The sequence below is a fragment of the Otolemur garnettii genome, unplaced genomic scaffold (genome assembly GCF_000181295.1).
Source record: "Otolemur garnettii isolate 467f Iridium unplaced genomic scaffold, OtoGar3 scaffold00051, whole genome shotgun sequence".
Classification (NCBI taxonomy): domain Eukaryota; kingdom Metazoa; phylum Chordata; class Mammalia; order Primates; family Galagidae; genus Otolemur; species Otolemur garnettii.
In genome coordinates this window covers 5017283-5031795 of record NW_003852446.1, presented here as the reverse complement: position 1 = coordinate 5031795, position 14513 = coordinate 5017283, and the positions used below count along the sequence as shown (strand labels likewise).

The 14513-nt window shown below is 41.9% G+C and overlaps 1 protein-coding gene across 8 annotated transcripts in view; it reads left to right on the top strand.

Moving 5' to 3' along the window:
- SH3KBP1 (SH3 domain containing kinase binding protein 1) overlaps positions 1-14513 on the top strand; it is a 357471-nt gene that overhangs the window by 248658 nt on the left and 94300 nt on the right. For all 8 annotated transcript variants that reach the window (XM_023514341.1, XM_003791888.3, XM_023514340.1 and 5 more), the window contains one exon: positions 7598-7692. In XM_023514341.1, coding sequence (XP_023370109.1) covers positions 7598-7692 — 95 coding nt within the window. The remainder of the gene's footprint in view (positions 1-7597; positions 7693-14513) is intronic.

Below are 14513 nucleotides of genomic sequence, written 5' to 3'. Positions count from 1 at the left end.
AGTCCCCTTCTTCCTGGGAAGCACTTTTCATCATCAAGTACCCCCAACACAGATCTTGCTGTCTGGGTTCAGAAGGGGGGGGCCTTCCCTGCGAGGGTGTTCAGCCGACCCAGTTGCTTAAGATCTGCATTTCATTTTTTATTTTTTATTATTTTGGCCAGGGCTGGGTTTGAACCTGCTACCTCCTGCATGTGGGGCTGGCGCCCTACCCTTTTTAGTCACAGGCGCTGCCCCCATGATCTGCATTTCAAATACAGTCCTCAAGGAGTAAAAGGTTAACTCTCTTTGTGTTTTCCTAGTGGATTTCCTTTCCCCTAAAGATGCTCAGGAGGAGCTTCTCATCTGAGCAGAACACACTGAGAGGTGTAGAGATCCAGCTTCTGCTCTGTAGTAGGGAACAGAAGGCCTTTGCTCATCATATTTTCATCTCTTAAAAAAAAAAACAAAACTTCTCTCTTTAAAGTGAGAGAGTAAATGGTATCATAATTAGTACTTGTGGAATAATTTGAAAGTCAAATTCTCAGTAGCATCCAAGACCAGAGGTGGATACTTGAGGTGCCTTGGGGTTACATACAGTGAGCTGCTTCTTCTTCTTTTTTTTTTTTTTTTTGAGACAAAGTCTCCAGCTGTCGCCCTTGGGCAGAGTGTCATGGCATAACTGCTCACAGCAACCTCAAACTCCTGGGCTTAAAAGCAATTCTTTTGCCTCAGCCTGCCAAGTAGGTGGGACTACAGGTGCCCGCCACAATGCCCAGCTATTTTTTTGTTGCACTTGTCATTGTTGTTTAGCTGGCCCAGACCGGGTTCAAACCTTCCAGATTCGATGTATGTGGCTGGTGCTGTAACCACTGTGCTACGGGAACCGGGCCAATAGTGAGCTTCTTCCTAAAGAAAGGCATTGGATTGACATTGATGGACTTAGTGACAGATATGTGTTTCATTTCTCTATCTGGATTTAAATGCAGACCAGGGCTGCTTTGTCATGGCAGTATTGACATTTGGGCACTCTCTGTTGTGGGTCTGCATGTTGTGGGATATTAAGCAGCATCCTTGGCCTCTGCCCACTAAATGCCAGTAATACCCAACATTCCCCTTGGCCCAGAGGGATTCCTGCTCCCATCTAGGAAGCTAGAGAAAGAATAGGTGCCCCACATAATTCTTTTTTTTTTTTTTGAGACAGAGTCTCAAGCTCTTGCCCTAGGTAGAGTGCTATGATGTCACAGCTCACAGCAACCTCCAACTCTTGGGCTTAAGCAATTCTCTTGCCTCAGCCTCCCAAGTAGCTGGGACTACAGGTGCCTGCCACAATACCCAGCTATTTTTTTTGTTGCAATTGTCATTGTTGTTTTTTAGCTGGCCCGGGCTGGGTTTGAACCCACTAGCCTCAGTGTATGCGGTCAGTACCCTACCCACTAAGCTATAGGCGCTGCCCAGCCCCACATAATTCTTACCAGGAGGGAAGATGACTGGTAAACATGCCCCAATCCTACTCCTCTGGTCATTTTCCTAGAACACTCTATAAGTTCCAGCGCCATTTTACTCCTCCACAGCAGGATCCTAATTCTCTTGTTAGGAAAGTTATTTCCCCATTTCTGGTACCATGATACTTTAGGGCTGAATGCATCACTCTTACCCTTTCTTCACCATTGCCTTGTTGAGAACTATGTGTATGCATGGCTGTTTTCTCTACTTCATCATAAGCTCTTTGAGAAGCAGATAATTAATCTTATTTACCTTAATCTGTCTTTCTCAGAACATGATAGAACTCTATACCCTTGTATGTAATTCCAAAATACAAAAATCTCTGAAAACTAAAATGTTCTATTGCCTATTATTGGATGATAAAACTTGTTCTACAATGACATGTGTCTGTTCATAGTCTCTATCTGTCCCACTTGAGGTACCAGTCACCTTTTTGCTTCAGAATTTTGATGGTTAGGTATAGCCCTGACCCCCGACTAGAGATGTGACATACTATATGGGATGTGTAGCACATTTCCTTTCAGAAATCTTAAAAATTCTGCCTCCAGGGGGTTCTGAATAAGGGATTAAAAACCAGTAGGATCTCAGAAAATATTTGTCAGTTGAATGAAAGAGTTTCTGATTATGACGTTAGTGAAAGTAGTCATCACTGAGCTTGATACTTTTGTTGTAGTGGCCTCAGGTAGAAGAAAACTCCAGTTCTAGGCATGACCTGGTACTTTCCACTGCTGCTAAAAGCTCTGGAAAGTTTCCTACCAGACTCTCACTGTGACACGTAGGGTTTTGATCTTCTTATCCTAAAATTGAGCCCAGAGAGTTGTCCAGGATGGAATGTTATCACCTTGTGTGCATGTGTTCAGCTTGCTGATATGTTTATTTTGTTTCTTCTGCTTTTATTTTTTTAAGCCAAGGGTTTTTTATTAAGTCATAAATACATAAATCATGTATACATTAATGCATTTATGGGGTACAGTGTGCTGATTTTATATACAATTTGGAATGCTTACATCAAACTTTTTAACATAGCCTTCACCTCACTTACTTAATTACTGTGTCATGACATTTATACTCTACGCTTAATAGATTTGACATGTACCCTTGCAATATGCAAAAAAAAAAAAAACCCTCAGTGGGACCACATCTAAGCCGAGGGGTTTTTTGGTTTGTTTGTCTTAAGTTGGTGTGTTTTTTATTGAATGGATTATAAAACCAGCTAAAGGGAGTCATGTGATGTGGGCATGTGAGTCCAATTCCTTTAACAGACTGTTTTTAATATTATGTAAATTTCTAAAAGTTTGGAAAAAAAATAAAAGTTTGGAGATTGAAATGTTTTTTGGGAGGGTGTGAATCATGATTGGACTTGTTGGTGATTTTAATAGGGTATGTTTCTTAAAATTTGAGGACCAAAAATAAGTATGGGGCTCTTGATCTGGGAACTAGGTAGTAGCTTCAAGGTCCTCGAAACTTCTGGTATTGTGTACATTTTCTCCAGGTTTGTGTGTGTCTATGTTTTTTTTTTTCTGGAAAGATGATTATTGCTTTTTAAATCAGATTCTTAAAGGATTCTAAGACAAAAAGCTTTAGAACTGATTACGTGTTTTAGTCTGATACTAATTCATTAGTATTTTTTAATCTTTCCAAAGAAAAAAAAGAGAGACAATATCATCTCAGTTGCCGGGTAAATTATGCCTATATTTCTTTATATGTGCATATATATTCATTCCTATTTGATCTCCTAATTAATCTAATTGATGACTAGATGGAGAATTCCTGCCTCCAAAAATTAATGTCACTCCCTTCCTCTCTATCTCTGTCCGCTACTTGTTTAAAATTTATGATCTTCCCATATCCAAAGAGGATTTGGAACTATATTCTTCTTTTAAGACTTAGTAAATGCCTCCTCTTTTGTGATCTCTCTTCTGAATATAATCTTGCCTTTCTCTGCAACACTCCCACAATATTACATCATAGTGAGCTTACACATATATGTGTGTTTGTCTTCTCTTCTTGCTATTCCCCTGCCCTTGCCTTTCTTCAGGCATTAGATTATCACTTTCATGCAAGGATGGGAGGGGGTGGTTGGACTTACTTGTATATCACAGGCCCAAGAACTGGTAATATCTTTCTCATGGTGGCGTTTCAATAAATATTTGAATTGGCCAGGTGCTGTGGCTTACACCTGTAATACTAGCACTCTGAGAGGCTGAGGCCAGTGGATTGCCCAAACTCAGAGTTTGAGACCAGCCTGAGCAGAGATAGACCCTATCTCTACTAAAAGTTGAAAAACAATCCAGGCATTGTGGTGGACACCGATAGTCCCGGCTCCTTGGGAGGCTGAGGCAAGAAGATCGCCTCTTCTTGAGCCCAAGAGTTTGAGAGTTCTGTGAGCTATGACACCACGGCACTCAATCCCAAGGCACCAGAGTGAGACTCTCTCTCAAAAATAAATAATATAATATATACACATATATATATTTGAAATAAGGGCCATCTTTGTTCCATATACTATAAAATTAAAATTATACTCTTGGAGTTAATGCTTATTTGCATGTACATTTGTTTCTGAGTGCCTTAAAACCATTAATATATCCAAACCAACATAATGTTTTAATTTTCTAGTACTGCTGAATTATGGCTTAAATGCCTCATAAGTAAAAATAAACTCTTATTTTAAGATATATCATAATCAATAAAAGTGTATGAGGCTAATGGTTGTCATGTTTCATCAGGAGTTCTGGGTGACAGTGACTAGAGTCATGAAAAGTCGGATCTGGCAGGAACTTAGTTCTAGCCTGGTGTATTCCTGGGAGCTCCCAGAGCTTCAGGGGCATGTTTTGGGGGACCTGGGTGGGAGATGAAGCCACTCTACTTTCTGTCCAGACCAGCTCTGTTTCTGTTTTATATTAGAGTTCTGGAATAAGTTTAAATTTGCTAAAAGTGTTCTGTTGAACCCATATTTTATCTTGCCCCTCCTTCACTGGCTCCTGATTTTAAACCTGAGGACACTGAAATCATCCAAAGATACAGCGTGATTGCCTCAGGTCACATGCTCAGAAAAGCCCAGCTAGGACTGAACCTAGTCCTGAGTGTCCTGATTTCTGGCCCATAGTCCTTTCTTCCTACTTGCTGCCCCTTGAATGTTCCTCTACTTTATAGGTGTCACTCGAGCATCATCAAGAAATGTTGAATGGGAGCCCCATGTCAGGTCCTGGGGATGCAGAAAGGGGGAGACATGCTGTGGCCATCTGGAAGTTGTCAGCATCTGCTGCCACCAGTATCTTTGCCTTTTGTCTCGAAGTGTGTGGTTTTTAGATAATTCTGTGTCTAATGCCTCACACACAAAACAGCATAGCTGCATGGTAGAGGTGTTCTAAAACTGGATTATGGCAGTGGTCACACAGCTATAAAATTCATCAAATTCTCAGTGACTTTCTTGGCTTTCTTCTCATGATTGAAATATGGTTGCAACAGGACCCATGTTAAAAGCAGAAAGGCTGGGGCAACTATTTTCCTTAAGCCAGTCTTAATCTCTCTCTCTCTCTCTCTCAAACACATACACAGAATCTTAGAGGACCCTCTCCTGCCCCAGCAGATTTCCTGTCACATCTCATTGGCTGGAAATAGATCACATACCATCCCCTAAACCAATCACCAACAAAAAGGAGTGAGGTTAACATTATTTGCCTGGACATATTTTACTCATCCCCAGGGCTGTGGGAGGGTTCCCTGTTCTTGAATATAATGCCTGACTAAATTAGGATTCTGTAAACTACTAATAGTAAGGAGGCAGAGAATGACTGCAGCCTCTACCACACTTAATTAACTTTTCTGGACTAAAGGAACAGAAGAAATATGACCTGTTCCTTCTTTCTTTGTTGACCATAGGTGTCTGATATTCTTTGCAAAATGTCTCTAAGATTTCCATCCAAAGAATTATTCTTTTCGTTTTTGAGGCAAAGTCTCACTTTCTTGTCCCCAGTAGAATGTTGTGGCATCACAGCTCACAGCAACCTCAAACTCTTGGGCTCAAGAGATCCTCTTGCCTCAGTCTCCCAAGTAGCTGGGACTATAGGTGCCTACCATAATGCCACCTATTTTTTAGAAACAGGGTCTCACTCTTGTTCAGACTGGTCTCAAACTCCTGAGCTCAAGCAATCTACCCAACTCGGCCTTCCAGAGTGCTGGGATTATAGGCATGAGCCACTGTGCCTGGCCTATAAAGAATTATTCTTAAAGCCAAGACTCTGCAGAGGTGTTCTTCAGTAACACTGTGTGTTTGCGTTATTGTAAATTTTGAGGTTAGGTAGTCATATTTCATTAGCACCATCAATAGGAAAATTGGTAAGGAGCTGTCATTATCCAATTTAAGGATGTTTAACTTTTTCCCTTCCTTTAGAACATTTGACCAATTCAGATTTGGGGAGGTTTGCTTTTACTAATTAAAAAGATATAGAATACTGTTTAACTATGTGAATTTTAGGACTATAGTGTTGATGGGATTTAAAACTAGTCCCCCTCCACACAGGTTAGTGAGCAAAAGTCATCAAAATGCCAGAGGACCTAAAATGGAAGTTCCCTAAGAATAGAGTAGGGGATGCAACTGATATTATTAAGCCATTGTACAGAAAACAAAAACATCTGCATGGGAGCAAAATGGGTCCTCTTCTCCTCTCCTGCCTTCTTCCCCTTTCTCTGTCGTATCTCAACCCTAGACCACAGTATATCTGTGTTATGGATTTTTAAATTGCTTTTATTTATTTATTTTTAAGACAGAGTCTCACTGTGTCACCCCAGATAGACATAGTGGCATCACAACTCACAGCAACCTCTAACTCTTGGGCTTAAGCGATTCTCTTGCCTCAGCCTCCCAAGTAGCTGGGACTACAGGCTCCTGCCACAACACCCGGCTATATTTTGATTGTTATTGTCACTATTGTTTGGTAGACCCGGGCTGGATTTGAACCCACCAGCTCCAGTGTATGTGGCTGGTGCCCTAGCCGCTGAGCTACAGGTGCCAAGCCTTAATTGCTTTTATTTTATATATCATTCTCTTAGATTTGGGGGATATTAACCAAAATTAACACATTTGATGATATAAATAGTACTAGGTACAATGTAATTTATATATATATAATTATAGTTTATGATCTATCTGCAAGAACTGGCCTAATCTTTGAGAAATATCTAAGGCCATTCAAAACTGTTAGGTTTGTTGACTTTGATGCAGAATAATAAGAGCCTGTCCCTGTAGGTACTAATTCTCTTGAATTTTTCTTTCTACTTTCTCTCCTGAGTCATCAAAGCCCAATTTTGCAAGTCTTCCTTTCCCAAATGCCTTACAAAGTTTTCATTGTCTTCCTAACTGGTGCTTTTGGGTAAATAGAGATGATTTAACATTAGATAGACTTTCAAAAGCTTCTATTTCAGGACATACTGAATTGATTTTGAGTGGGCTTAGTATTTTTCCATTTTTTGGTGAGGGCTAATGCATCTCCTTGCTGAAAAACAGCCTCATCTATGAATAGGCAGGCTGCCCCAGAAAGGCCATGGGGCTACAGAACACATTTGAACACATTCACCCTCCTCAGCACATGTATAAAGATTGTTAGTTCAGCATCTGGTTGTTTGTGATTAATACATGTTCACACATAAACACATCAACATTTATCTATTAAGATATATGAGAACAGAGACATTTTTCATTATTTTACATACCATGTTGGCTTTGTAACTCATATAAATACCCTGTCTGATTTAGTGTTGTGTAGAAGGCAGTGAGGCAAAATTTAAGCTTTTTGCTCTTTTGTACTTATCTGTTTCCCTAAGACCAAGGAAACCTTTTTGTTTTTCTGCCTGAGAAAAGTAAAAGTAGTCAAAGGTGTTTCATAATGTCACATGATTTGTGGGGTGGGGGGGGGGGAAGAGAATAAATATACATGAGTCAAAAATGAGCAATTTTAGGTAATTTCCTAGGGTAGCCCTTTCTTTATGCAGCAGTAATAATCCTACCTGTTTAGTGTGCCTTTCTCTGAAGTTAATTTGATACAGAACATCTTCTCCTGGACCAGCTGATTAGATAAAGCATTTTAAAGGTTGTTTTCTTTTCTTTTTACAGCCAAGGATTACTGCAAAGTAATGTTTCCATATGAGGCACAGAATGACGATGAATTGACAATCAAAGAAGGAGATATAGTCACTCTCATCAATAAGGTAAACACAGGTTCTCTCTTGCCTTCTTAACTGGAGGCCAGGCACAGTGGCCCACACCTGTAATCCCAGAACACTGGGAGGCCAAGGGCGGGTGGATTGCTTGAGCTCAAGAGTTCGAGACCAGCCTGAGCAAGAGCAAGGCCTTGTCTCCACTAAAAATAGAAAAACTAGCCAGAAATAATGGTACATTAAGAGGAGTGCTTAAGCCAGCAGTTATTAACCTGTGGGTTGCAGCCCACAGGAACTGTATTAAAGGCTCCTGGCATTAGGAAGCTTAAGCCCAAGAGTTTGAGGTTGTTGTGAGTTGTGATGGCATGGCACCCTACCCAGGGCAACAGAATAAGACTCTGTCTCTAAATAAATAAAATAAAAATAAACTGTAAACTGCTTTAGTTTCTTGGATGGATAGTTCAAGCTTTTGCTTTAGCCCTTGAAAGACTTGGTTTTCATGGTCCTGAACTTGGGAAGAAAAATCTTGCTTCTTTCCTTTTGCTCAGGCCAGTGTACTCAGTGTAGTCAGGCAAATGAATGAACTTGAGAATTAATAAGTTTCTCTTTGCCTTGGGGCCAGCTACAGATTTGCATGGTCCTGCAGAAAAGTCTGTCCTGTGAGGAATAATGCAGAAGGCAGCTTGCTTGGCTGGAGATCCTACCCTCCACAGCAGCTAGACTGCAAAGCACTGTGTCATGAGGTATCGAAGGAAGGCCTTTAAAGAGGCTGGTCATGCCTCTCAGGCAGAAAACACTTAAAGAATGTTTACTGTTCAGATCAGAGACAGGTAGAATTCCTAAGAGAATTTCATCTATCTTGTTTAGGCTAAGAAGGTTGAGTGATTTTATTATTATAGCCAAAGCCCTGTAAACATGGGAGAGCTATAAAATCTGTGCCAAGTGACATGGTTTAATAGGGCCTTGGCCATGTACTGTTTATGCTTTCATGCAGTGGTACTCTCGGAGTAGGTAGTTGAAAGACATATTCCTTACGTGATTCCTGGAATATATGGCCTTTCCTCTGAAGTACAGGGTTTTTATGATGGTTGAATATGGTGAGAAGCTGAACAGTCTTTAAGATGTATAGATGTTTTTATTCTTGTATCCAGGGGAGTGGCAGGGAACTTGGCACAATTCTCTTAGTATAAGGGTGACTGGGGAGATTGCCACAGCTACCTGAGGTCTGGCAGGGCTGGGAAGCATTGGCAGGGTGGAGGATGTAGGAGACAGGGAGAGAGAGTTGGGGGTAGGGTGGGAGGGGCAGGTCCAGGGTCCCACTGCCACTGATGGTTACTGAGATGGGGGAGCCTGGTATTGCCTGGCCCCACCTCCACCCCAGGTTTGTCCATAAATTGATCAGTAGGATTTATCTTTATCATCAAGGGGTTAGCTCTAAGAAATGGCTTTAAAGATTGTGTGTTTTAAGAGCCTAAAGTGAATCCTTCTAAATGTAGAATATAAATGTCTTAACACAATAACTAAGAAAATAACATGAAGGCTATGTTAACCAGTTTGATGAAAATATTTCACATTATATATAAAAGCATACTGTACCCCATGACAGTATTAATGTACACAGCCATGATTTAATAAAAAAAAAAAAGAGCCTAATCCAAAGATGCCAAGGAACTACTAACCTCAGAGGTTAAGAAACTTACCAGAGGTCAGGAGTTTTAGAGAGAGCGGGTGGTCTCATGGACTCCATATGAAAGTGTGTGCTAAACCATGCTAGAGCTCTAAAGTCACCTTTATGGAATAGCAAACTTTTCCCTATTTTTCAGATTGTCCAAGAATTTGTCCATCTTTTTATCTGGAAAATATTCTCCCCTTAAGTTATTTCCGTATCTACAGATGTTGAATGTGGCAGGAGGAAGTGAGAGGCGGGACGAATGCTTCCCTTGTTCCTTTCAACAAACAAGCCAAAAGCCGTTCTTCCCTTCCTGACCTGCTGACACTATTCCTCCTTTGAGTTACTTTCATATATACAGTATATCTCCTATTTTTAATCAGACCTGTGACCAAAGAAATAGCATAAGGAAGTTGTTAAATGGGTATGAAACATAATGCAGTCATTTTATTAATTAGCACAGATAATTTAGTTTTAGTAAGACAGGGAAGAGGGTAGAATGCATTTCCCCCTGTATTGATAAAGCAACCAAAGAATGAAATTACTGCCATTCTTTAGGGTGGGGAGACTCACTGTCCTGTTTATATTTTGTTTTTGGAAGAGAAGCAGCCTCTTTTTAATTGAAAACCCAACATATCAATAATATTTAATAAAGTTTGAGAAAAGAGAAAACCACCATGGATGATCTCTTACCTGACCACGTCTATTTCCATCTTAACATATTATGCTCCAGTTCTCACTGAATACATATTGTGATGAGAACTCATTCATCTTGATGGGTTTGTCCCTAACCTCCCAGCCTGAGATCCAGTCTGATAAAAAATATTGGTCCCATCCCCACAGTACAGGGGAATGAACAGGCAGATGTGCGGTAGACTGCTTTCAAGAGTGTCCTGAGGGTTGCATCCCATTCCTCTCATTTCATGGATTATGTATTTAGAAGCAGTTTGGAAACCGTGAAGCAGCATCCTGCTATTAATATTACATTTATAAAATGTGCATTTGTCATCTTCCCTGTATACTTGGTCCCTTGATCCAGCGTGCACACTGATCCTGCTCCTCAGGCCTGGTGTTGCCATATCATTTTGACACTTGGTCCCCCTGGTCCTGCCCTGGCCCTGCCCCCAACCCCAGCAGCACCAGAACCTGAGGATTCTGCCTTCCTGTATCCCTGCCACCTCCTGCCCATGCAGAGGTCAGCCCAGTTTTGAGTCCTTCTGTACCTGCCCCTGCCATTATCCTTTCTCCAGCACCCACCACAGTACCTGGTCTGGAGGAGAGCTGAGAGATGGCATAGGATGGAGAGACACTTCCGGCTCCAGTGCCCCCTACCTCCTTCAGGCACCTTCTTTTTGTCATTCCATAACAATGCTGTACTCATACCACTCCTCTGTGCCAAACTAATATTATTCCTTTTCTTTATTATAAAATACACATAGATGATCCTGGCCCTCCTTTGTCCAGGCAGCCTGGCCTCAGTCTGTCTTTCTGGCCTTGGTCCACGTGGCTGATCTACAAACACCTCTCATATGTTCCCATCCTGCTCATATTTCCCCACTGACCTGACCTAGATCATGTTCCTGATGCCTGAGATGCCCTCTGGCTGCCCACTTAGCTAGTCTTTTGACAGTTAAGACACATAGGCTGGGCACGGTGGCTCACACCTATGATCCTAGCACTCTGGGAGGCTGATGCAGGTGGATTGCTTGAGTTCAGGAATTTAAGACCAAGCCTGAGCAAGAGTGAGACCCCATCTCTATTAAAAATAGGAAAACTAGCCAGGTGTTGTAATGTACTCCTGTAGTCCCAGCTACTCTGGAGACTGATACAAGAGGATCTCTCAAGTCCAAGAGTTTGAGGTTGCTGTAAGCTATGATGCCATGGGACTCTACTGAGGCTGACAGAGTGAGACTCTGTCTCAAAAAAAAAAAAAGAAAAGCCAATCTTATACTGCATGGGACCATTTGGAGCTTGTTGCTTTATCCTTTTGTCTGTATTGTTATTTTATATGCTCTGCTGGGATATTAAGTTTCTTCCTAATAACTTTTACTTCTACCAAATGCCTGCCAGGCTTGACCTAGCATTCCAGTTTGCTGGAAGTAGTGTGTTCAGATGACAAGTGTCATTTAGGCTACCAGCTCAGAGAACCAGGGTTTGAATCCCAGTGCCACTGTTCTTGGTCATACCTCTTTGGGTATGTTACTTAACCCCTCTGAGCCTGTTTCCTTGGCCATAAAGCAAGGGACATAAAGCTGTCCTCATAGGGCTATTATGAGGATTTACTAAGACACTGTGTAGGGGTCTGCCAGCAGCACTGATAATCCTAGGAATTTTCACCTCAATTCTTACTGTTCTTTCTCGGACCTCAGAAATGAGGTCTTGCGTCTGGGTCCAGTTTGCTGCTGGGACTGAAACAGAACATTGTGACATTAAGTAGGTTAAAATGGTGAAAAATCCACTGAAAATAGTTAAGAATTCACACTGGGGGAAATTTAGCAAGAGTTTGAAAAGAAAACATGCCATAAATATTTTGTCCGCTGAAAGAGGGAAAAATGGAGTTGGAGCCTATAAAACCTTGCTGATGTTATAGAAAATTCTTCCTCTTCTTCTAAGTTAGGAGTTACCCAGAAGTTCACGGAGCTGATTGCATACTATTACTATTTTGAAATCAATAGCTTCACCATGATCTCTTCAGTATGGATTTTGATGAGCATCTTTCTTGCATGTATGAGTTGAGGTGGAAGACCCGAATTGTGTTTACCTTGTAGGGGCGGCTCTTCAGTGACCCTGAATTCCACCTTTTGTATCAGCGGAGGTGGTTTCCCTTTGCCCTGCTTTTCCGCGCTGTGACAGGAGTCACAGAGCAAGCGTTGCCCTCATTTTTAGCCCTAGATTGTCAGTTCGTGTGGCTTTCTAGAAAATGAGTCAGACACCTTTAGTGGGTGTCTGTAAGCCCTCTGTGGTTCCTGAAATAATGTGCAAAGACCCAAACTATTTTTGTGTGTCCCTGGAAACTAGGAGGAAATGTGGCAACCTGAATGGTTTGTTTTTTAGTTTATTTATAAAGAATTCTTGCAGACTTGGGAACATTTCCACTCATGCAGAACACACCTGTGTTTAGCTTTTATTTCCAGTCACTCAAAAATAGCTCCTGCATATGTGTTCCTGCCACCCCCATCTCTCCCTGTCTTCCTGATTTGTGCTCAGAGCGTGTTTGAAAAGGTTCTGAAGCTTCTGGGTCTGGTTTCCAACTGGAGGAGCTCCCTAAAGCAGGCCTCAGGACAGCTTGGCAGAAGCCATGCCAGGGCTCAGCTGTGAGGCAGTCGCCATTGGAGGGTATGCCATGCTGTGGAGAGGGGCCATGCTCCTACTCTTGGCTAACAGCCTTCTGGCCTCAGTGCAACAGCAGTTTCCTCACAGCCCCCTCTAACCCTCCAGGAGAAAGGGCTTCCCATGTGACCTCTTTGTAAATGAGGACCTTTAGGTAATTCTTTTTTATTTTTTTTTCTAGATATTTCTTTTTTAAAAAAAAAAAAGAAGAAGAAGAAGGCCGCCTGGGTGTGATGGCTTATGCCTATAATCCTCACACTCTGGGAGGCTGAGGCAGGTGGATCCCTTGAGCTCAGGAGTTCAAGACAAGCCTGAGCAAGAGGGAGAGCCTATAGTCCCAGTTACTCTGGAGGCTGAGCCAAGAGGATCACTTAAGCCCAAGAGTTTGAGGTTACTGTGAGCTATGACGCCACTGCACTCTACTGAGAGTGACAAAGTGAGATTCTTTTCTAAAGAAAAAAAAAAGGCTTCCCTGGGTAGCTGTGTCTATGGCCCTGAAAGCATATACAATCCTCATTTCTTCACTATTTTAAGCCTACCTAACAATATCAAGATAAACTCATAGAAAGATGATAATATTGTTTAAAATTATGGAGTGGTGGCGATGGAGGGAAGAGGAGAGAAATGATATAAGCTAGCATTGATGTTCATGGAAGGAAACCAGTAGAGAAAATGGGGACTCCAAGCTAAAGGCACTTAGTGGCACCCCTAATGCCAGTAGTGTAGTCATCTTTCCTTGAACCATGAAGATTTTCCACCAAAGATTATTGGCAGCAATTTTAATTTGCACTCTTTTCACTTTCCCTCATAACATTCATTCATTCTGGAATATTTCTCCAGGTACTGTGTTAGATGCTGAGGGATGATACAAAGGGTAACCAGAAAATTTAAACCAAGAGTTTTTCCCCTTCCTTTAGAGCTACACATGCTGTATGGGCCGATTGAGAACCAGCTTCTTTCCTCTCTATCTCAGCATGTTTTCTTCCCTCCTGTCCCAGACAATGGTCGAGCATTTAACTTAATAATACTGGATCTCCTTTCAGGGCCACAGCTCCCCAGCACAAGATTCTGGGCCATTGGCAGCAAGAGCTCAGGACCCTCATCACTATCCCTCTTTCCTCAGGAGTCTCCCCAGAACTCAGCATCTCACCTCATCCTTATATCAGCCCTGGGAATTAGGTGGGACTGTGCCCTTTCTCCCCAGACTACAGAGGAGGAACAGAAGCCCAGAGCACTGAAGCAGCTTTTCAAGGGACTCCCAGCAAGTCAGTAGCTGAGCCAGAACAGAGGCAGCTCCTCACTCTCCATTGAGTGCTCTTGGAAGTGGGGAGCTGGGCAGGGTGGCAACTGTGTGTGGGTCTCCATTTCCTGTGGGGCTAAGTCACTTCCAGAGGTGACACTTGCCTACTCATTGAGAGTTACTCATTGTTGCTGGATATCTAAAGCAAGTGCCTGTGGAGTTTCTTTTATAAATTAATGATGTTACTATTACTTATCAGAAAAACAACATTACCATGCCATTAACCCATCCATTTGTTTCTGACACTTGCATTTGGGAATCCATATTTCTGCTCTCTTAGGGTCAGGACATCACTCTGGTGGTTTCTCGATTATCTGTGACTTTGATTTCACTGTCACTGCTAAAGAAAATGAAATGATAGTGCGGAGGGATTGATGATCTTGGTCCAAGGCTAACAGTGGTTCTTTTGGGGGCAGAAGCCCTCCTACTCTACTGCTTTCTTCTGCCTTCTTCTCATGCTCAGCATATTTTGCCTTCCTCTTTTCTTCCAGGCCGGTGCCACTTAGCTTTCTGCTTGCTGTTACTATGGGGAAAAAAATAAAAATAAAAGAAAAGAAAGAAAGGTGGGAGTTC